This window comes from Watersipora subatra, chromosome 2 (genome assembly GCF_963576615.1).
Source record: "Watersipora subatra chromosome 2, tzWatSuba1.1, whole genome shotgun sequence".
Classification (NCBI taxonomy): Eukaryota; Metazoa; Bryozoa; class Gymnolaemata; order Cheilostomatida; family Watersiporidae; genus Watersipora; species Watersipora subatra.
The window spans coordinates 39,693,350-39,701,529 of record NC_088709.1 but is presented as its reverse complement, the minus strand read 5'-3'; the positions used below and the strand labels follow the sequence as shown (position 1 = coordinate 39,701,529).

The window sequence follows — 8,180 nt, the reverse complement described above, 5'->3', positions numbered from 1 at the left end:
AGTTCAAATCCCACAAAAGGTCACTGGTATAACAGAAATGAAATCCAATCTTAAATTGCTCTCTGAAACTGGGCATGTCTCTAGTCATTGATGTTCCCTTGTCACTGGACCCGGAGATTTCCAGTAAGCTAAATAGACACCACACTTACTCTCCAAGGGATTGCACAAACACACTGGAACTATTGTGGAAGCCAAGTTTTTGGGTAAGGTTTTTAAGAGGTCAAGGCCATTTTATTTTTGAGTAAAAGGAGATACATGTAACTTATAATCCCTTTCCCTCTCTTACTGAAAATAACTTATAAATCAAGTTCGAGTATAATCAGATCATAACAATTACAACTGAGTTGAACAGAAATTAGCTGACCCTTTTCTACATGATGCCACATAAATATTGGTAATGTGTTCCTGTTCAAGTTGCTCAAAAACTTCTCATGACAAGAACCTTAATCCAACAGAAAGATAAAATTTCAGTAAAAACCTATCCAATTAGGAGGGTAATAGTCTTCATGCCTATGATTGGCTGCATGATTAGAATGAGGTATTGGAAACCCTTTAAAATACACGACATCTCCCCTTCCCAGCCATGCACTCCACCAACCGAAAGATCCTACGCTAACTATATGATGGTCACAAGCTATCAGTGTTATAAAATCTTCTACTGCGGTTTTGTTCGGAGCAAAGATAGCCCGAGCACCATTAAAATCAATTTCTTGTTCACACCAAGACCTGTCATCAGAGCCGACTATAAATAGAACATTTTTTCCATACTTTTTAGTAAAGTATGATGTTGCTTGACTGAAGAACTGTTTAGGTGCGACAGCATAGCCCCACTTTTGGTGAGATGAGGTTAAAAAATCCCCTCTTCGGACATGCATCCCAATAATATAACTAGGTTTATAGTTGTTTCGCAATTCACTCATGTATGCCTGAATTTTGTCCTCAAGGTAACCGGTTAATGAAAATTCTCGTCGAACCAATTCTTCAATTGAACTAAAATATTTAAAACTTTGACTGTATACCCAAGTGAGGCTAACATTTAAATTTAGAGGAAGTGCGAAAAAATTGCCATCAAATATACCCCAATGCTTTTCTCTAATCGAAATAAAGCTATTAAGAGAGACATTGAGTTCAGACTGGAGAGGGGCCGTTATTCTAAACACTGATATCATCTCTCTGACTAGCTCGGTGTCTGGCAGAACAAGTTGCATGTCATTGGCTAAAGCGATGCCTAAGGCAGCAGCGTATCTAAAACAGAAGTTGCCCAATCTTCCAACGCTGCCATCGAGTGGGTTTATTGTCAAGTAGCGTGTCACGTTTTCTTTACGGTCCTCTGGATAGACTTCACGTGATGTGACATTAAATGACAGGTGGCTGTTACTACTTGACACATTATCACTGTAAGATACAGTTTTAGAAATGAAACTCTGAACTGGGTATTCGGTGTTTCCTCTGACAACTCTGTTAGCACCATCGCTGGTATCTCTAGTAGTAGTTGATCTACTAGCAGGTGGTTTACTAGCTCCTGAACCCACTCGCTGTTTGGTCTTTCTGTCTGACCAAGAAACTCTCAAAATACTGTCTAGTGTTGAAGTCGCAGCGATCGAACTGTTGTCTTCAGAATTACGCAAAAAATATTTATATGAAAATGGAGTGACCTTCCCTTGCTTGTAGGAAAGCCAATCTTGGTGTCGTATGAATGCAACAGACCAAAGGATAAATACTGAGACCAGTGCTGGGAAGCGGAGCCTTGATGTGTTCATTCCGTCTGCAACACAGAGTGACAAATTCAGATTCAATTATCAGATTGCAGCCGATTATCAGGCCTTTTTATTAAATTTCCATGCAGCGATAGTGTAGTGGCACCTGGGTGGGCCAGTGCTAAAGTGCTACATTAGGCTGAAAAGCGGAACATGTTTTCATTGGGCGCTATAGTAGAGCAATGGTTGTGTGATGCCTTATGTCTGCATATGAAGCACCAGGAAAACATGACCTAGATATGCACACAAAAAGGCAAAGACGTTGGTAGCCTAGGCTGTTCTCAGGGTACAAAGATGGTGCATCACGTGGTTGTTTCGATTCCAAACAACGTCACTGAATCACGAGAGAATGAGAGTGACAACTCTTTCTATGATGTCATCGCAGCACTATAAGGGGATGTGTCATTATGCTATCGCTGTATGAAAACTTACTATATGTCTAAAATGTGAGAATCCCACCCAGTGAGGAAAAAAAGCTATTTAGACTAAGAAAAGTTGAATGTGTGTTTACTATGAGAGTGAGGGACGGCGGTGTCCACGCACCACAAACAAGAAAAATTATAGAGAGTTCTTCCACAAATATGGCTCAACAATCACCTGCTCAAAACAGTTGAATATCGTTTTTCTTTGAAAACTTGCAAAAAACCTCTGACCTTATTAAGATGTCAATTTAATAAAACTCGTCATACATCTCAAATATTTAGAATCAGTTTTACAACACTAGATGCCTACTTTCAATGCTCCGCGTGTGGTTAAAATGGGTTCACATTCCCAGCATGTATATATCTGTGCATCATGACTCCACGATAGTGACAAAGCAGGATACGAGCATCATGAAATATTTGTACTCAATATGGCAGTTTTTACAATAGTATAAGAATAATGGTAATTTTTCTCTAGGAAAATATGCGAACGTGCGTTGTAAAGGCTCTATTGACTGTGAAAATATGCATGCCTCTTTGACACATTATAGCAAAAGATAGCCTTGAGCTTTTTATTAATATATAATGTCCAGCATTACATGGATAATAAAAAGTTTTTTGCGTAGAAAGTTCATTTTTATACGACATTTACCATTCTAACTTTTAAATGAAGATACATGTATTTGTTTATTTTTGTCTCAGTCTGGTCAATGCGTACCTCGAATCTTCTAAAGCTCGAGTGTAGCTAAAACAGAATGTTGATAAACATTTTTTACTTCTTATGCTACACATTCACTCAAGATTTAAAATAGCTTATTGACAGTGACAGGTCATGTAGTTGCCCTTGACTAAGTTTAATCACCCAATGAATTTGAGTAACTTAAGCTAGCAACTTGAGCTAATATCGTGGTTTTTACTATAATAAGAGTCGTGTCTATACTCACTGTTTGTTATCCTCTTTACAGAGATAAGAATCTCTCCCTTCTTTTTAATATGAACTTTATCCGATATAATTAAAGATCTTTGAAATGACCCAATACAAGTTTTAAAGATTGAATGATGTAGTGGGCTAAAACGATTACTTTAATTTTTTTTCCTTAGCATACTGGCCATTTTAACTTTGCTTTTAAGTTTTACACATTTTACATTGAACTATCCTGGCAGTCCAGCATGGCGTGAGGGATCATCAGATGTAATCACTCCGTGTACAATAACTCCATAATGCTGGAATGTGATTGACTGGTGCAAATGTTAGAGTGTTGGTCGAGCAAGCCGACTGCTGCTAGGGCTGATTCTGTATGATGCAATTTTTTCTCGCCAATTTTTTACTCGCCAACCATGGTTTCGGACAGACGAACAAACAAACACGGTAGTATGATTATTAGTTGTTAAAGAAAAAATGAGTGCATATTTTAGAGTGAACAGAGAGCAACAATCAGGAAAGACGGCAGCTTACACTATTTTGAGTATGCCTACTGCACTATCAGATGCCTGCACTACCAGATACCTATTATACTACCAGATACCTACACTACCAGATACCTACACTACCAGATACCCACACTACCTGATACCTACACTACCAGGTACCTACACTACCAGATACCTACACTACCAGATACCCACACTACCTGATGCCTGCACTACCAGATACCTACACCACCAGATACCTACACTACCATGCATTACAGAATAAAACAAATTTGATTTCAAAATTGTTATACATGCCATGATCGATAAGAACGGTTGATTACTTTAATTTGCTGAGACCTACTGCTGCTGCAATGCAACACAAGTATATTTTGTAGAGATTAAATATAGATAACCAAACAGCCTAGTTAAACCCGATAATGAACTTGAAAGTTTTTTTCAACTCCATGTTACAAAGATGCACAAAAACCTTTATGAATCTAATAAAACTCACATAAACCTACTGAACATGACTAAACACCATGTAGCCACAGACCTACCTGCTTTGTGATGAACTTCTGAGATAGTTCTCCGAAGACCCGACTAAAACATGCTAGTTGACTAGAGATGAAGATGATCGTTGCGGCTGTTAACTTATACTTAATGGATTGTTGTTTGCTGATAGTCTAATCGTTGGATATGCCAACAGCTCAAGCACTCAAGTCGGTTAGAGGCAGAAAATATGATTTGCAATTCAACCTCACCAAAGCATCTCTGCCCACGTGTTTGTCCATTTAAACGCCTGCTTCACTGCTCTCAATGTGTCTATTCTTTCTTGAGCTGAATAGCATTCATTACATAATCTGATTGGTAAATCAATGAATATGTTTGCATACATGTGATGTCAGAGTGTCAGCAAACAAAGACAAACATCAGTTGTTTAAATTCTATACCATGGGCTGCTTTCTCTATATGTATGCACTCTGTATTACAGCAGCTTGTTAGAGTGTATCTTGTCTTCTCGGCTTCTCCTTGCTAGCTAAAATAGTTATTGCTGTTAGTGTTCCACAGTCTAGGAGTTATAAAATGTTAGCGAGGGGAAAAAGATTGGAGATAGGAGAGAGGTTTGAAACAAAACCTGTCAATCTCTCAGTCAGTAAACTGGCAAGGCAGTCAGTCAGCTGACCAGGCAGTCAGTCAGCTGACCAGGCAGTCAGTCAGCTGACCAGGCAGTCAGTCAGCTGACCAGGCAGTCAGTCAGCTGACCAGGCAGTCAGTCAGCTGACCAGGCAGTCAGTCAGCTGACCAGGCAGTCAGTCAGCTGACCAGGCAGTCAGTCAGCTGACCAGGCAGTCAGTCAGCTGACCAGGCAGTCAGCCAGTATAACCCCTGATAATGTACTAATTTTAGCATCTCAATTTTTCAGCCTCAAGTTCTATCTTACGATCTTACGATAATACATTCCCAAGCATCGATGTCTGCCCTCAATTCGCAAATGAAATGATATCCAGATTTTCAACAAAACATGTTCCAAAGCAATATGGTATGATAGACAATTATATAATAAAAAACAGTATAGCATATTATATATACTAGATGTCTACTAGATGACATAATACAACACAATATATTATATCATAACCTAATAAAATATAATATAAACACATATTATGAGATGATGTGATGTGACACAATTTGGTGTGTTATGACTCTCCCTAGAATAAGGAGTGACAATAGCTAGCTAAGGTCTAGATAATTAGTAGGTAAGACCTAACGACAGTAAGGATAGGTTATTTGTTTACCTATTTATTACCTGTTTCTTAAAACTGGCTCACACAGAGAAATGACAGCAACATTTCTTAAGTTAACTACTTAGCCCAAGGATAGGTACTTATCTATCCCTAGTACCTAGTAAGACTAACTACCAGGTTAACAGAGAAATGACAACGTCTGTACGCCACATACAAAGTGCGCTCTTGTATGTAACAAACATGTAATGGCCTGAATCATGGTTTGAGAAGTTTATAATAATTTTAGTTGAACTTTAGTGTTTACTTGTTTAGAAGTTTCCTTAGAGTTGCGACCTCTGTGTGACCTCTGTGTTACCTCTGTGCGATCACAAAGAAATCTCTTTAAAGTTGCTGTGACCACTGCCTGATCACAGAGATTCCACAGAGATCACAAGGTCACACAGAGGTTCCAAGGCCACACAGATGTCACAGCAAGTCTCCTTAGAGTCTGTGTGATCAAAGGGAAGTCTCCTTAATGTATGCATGGTTTCCTAGGTAATACGCATGTTGTACTTGCCATTAAAATAAAAATTGAGCTGATATTTTAAAAATCATATTCTAAAACCTCGATCATAAATTTAACAAATAAATTAAACAAAATCTATCTTAATCTAACTAACAGTTATCTTAAAAATGTTGAAAGCCAGTACAGGGTCGCTTTAGCAATATAAAAAGGGTTTTTGTTCAGGGTTGGTCCGGTAGAATAGTAACCCGAGCTTAAACATTTTTACATTTCATTTTGAAATCCTATTTTGATATTTTACTATGCCAGCTTTGAGGTTTTTCTTCATAGTATTTATTTATGTTTATTTTATATACTTTTTATTTGTGTTTTACTGTTAATCTCTTGAAACAACTGATTGAGCAGTCGAGATTACTTCCTGCAGTCTGACAAAAAATCTTTTGAGATCAATGGTATACTATCAGAAGCAAAGAAGATACGTGCCTAGCGTAAACATTTTTGATTTTAATACGGTAAACAGCGCTAGACTAGAACCAGAAAATAACTCGTGATACTAAAGGAATGTGTTTTACTCATAGATATATATACCTTATAGGTTTATATATCTATGGTTTTACTGTAACTTAGCAGTAGCTGATAGAGAAAGTCTAGCAGTTGTCATACTTTTAAATGTAGAAAATGGTCTCAGTTTATGTAAAACAACGCGTGTGATAATTAGGTAATAAGTCGAAATAGATAAAATCGGTTATTGTTTAGTAGCAAACATGCTTCTGTTTACATGTAAAAAGAAAAATGTAACCAACTTCCGAAGCATTGAATTTATTAGCTTCACCATGTAAATATGTTTTTCAAAAGAAATGTTGTAGTGACTGTACCAAAATGATGCAGATATTTACTCATTTGATTAGTTTCTCTTGCTTTTAAGGAACAAAGGCTACCTAGAGTATGGTGTCTCAGATGGTTAGAGTAACATAAATAATTAGCAATGTTATTAGGTTTCACTGGGCTCAGCAGTGAAAGCAGTACAGATTTACAATTTCTGCTGACAATTTGTTTAGATCTTTATGCTTTGATCTTGATAAAAACAAACATTATAACCATTACTATTATAAGAGCCGTATTCATCTGTCTGTCGGAAGCCATTCAAAGAGCGTTAGGAAAAAGATTGCCTTGCATGAGAATCAAACCCGGACTTCAAATTCTCAAGCAAGCATGTTACGGCTATACCGCTCTCCCAACTTGCTGGGTAAAAAATAATTCTAGATATAGTGATTACACATGACGATCTGTCATGGTACACAAGACAGCTAGTGTACTAGTATATATGATAAGCGTATATAAGGTATATACTAAGGGTGTCTCAACATTCCACAAACCAGGAGGCAATCCTTTCCCAATCCATGTAGCCATTCAGCTTGATTAACACTTTTCAGATGAAAAGACAACTCCAACTTATAGCGCAGCTTAGCTAGAATCTGCAGCATGGGATGCAGTTCGGGTACGTATGTCTGGTTTGTGATTACAACAACTTATAAATCTGACTACTGTTTTTGAAGAATGCATGAATCAGTAGTTTTCTCCCAGCAAGAATGGGCAACTCCAACTTGAAGCCTAGTATTACAGAGAACGCATAAAAACATATACATGTATGTAGATGCAGTTTTTGTATCTTGTAAACTTGAAGTCGCTGCTTGAGTATGAGGCAAAAGCATTTGCTCTACAAAATGCATATCAAACACTTAGAAGGTAGAGTTTGGCACTGTGAAGTGCATCAGGGGATCAGTGCTTTATATGAAACCAGCAATCAAAGTAGAGGAACAAAATGATGCTTGAATGACTTTTGATCTTATTATTTTCACCGTGCTTAGCTTGGTGACCTCAACAAAGTACATGTGCAACCCCTATGCAATCAAGAAGATCTCTACTGAATGTTATTATTACATTGATTAAACACCCAGTTTTAATAGTAAACAATAAGTGAAGCTAATGAGTTTGGGGTCACGTTTTCCTGAAAGAAAAAAATTGAAATCAGATAACTAGTAAAAGAGGCAATCAACTTCCAAGGAACGACGTACAGCATGTACGCTTAAACAAGTGTAAGATAGGATAACTCCTTAATAGTTGAATCGCTTAGATTTCAATTTAAAAGAATAGTAAAGTTTACGATGTTTTTTTACTTGTATTAATTTAATTTATAAATAAAAAACTTATTGTATTCTAAAATAGCAGTCCCAAAATAGTCACTCTATTATGAAGCAATCGTACAGGTTGCTACGGAGATGATATCTTCATCCGGTTTTATGAAGGTTGTTCTTTAGAGCGCTCGCAATCGGCATTG

At 37.3% G+C, this 8,180-nt stretch overlaps 1 protein-coding gene across 1 annotated transcript; it reads right to left on the bottom strand.

Annotated features, from left to right (window-relative positions):
• Nucleotides 1-225: 225 nt before the first annotated feature.
• On the bottom strand, nucleotides 226-4,270 carry LOC137387614 (galactoside alpha-(1,2)-fucosyltransferase 2-like). Its single transcript, XM_068074085.1, has 2 exons — nucleotides 4,150-4,270; nucleotides 226-1,765 (listed from the first exon to the last, which is right to left on the bottom strand). Exon 2 carries the CDS (start codon nucleotides 1,758-1,760, stop codon nucleotides 468-470), a length of 1,293 nt encoding a protein of 430 aa, XP_067930186.1. The 5' UTR covers nucleotides 1,761-1,765; nucleotides 4,150-4,270; the 3' UTR covers nucleotides 226-467.
• Between the last annotated feature and the right edge of the window lie 3,910 nt (nucleotides 4,271-8,180).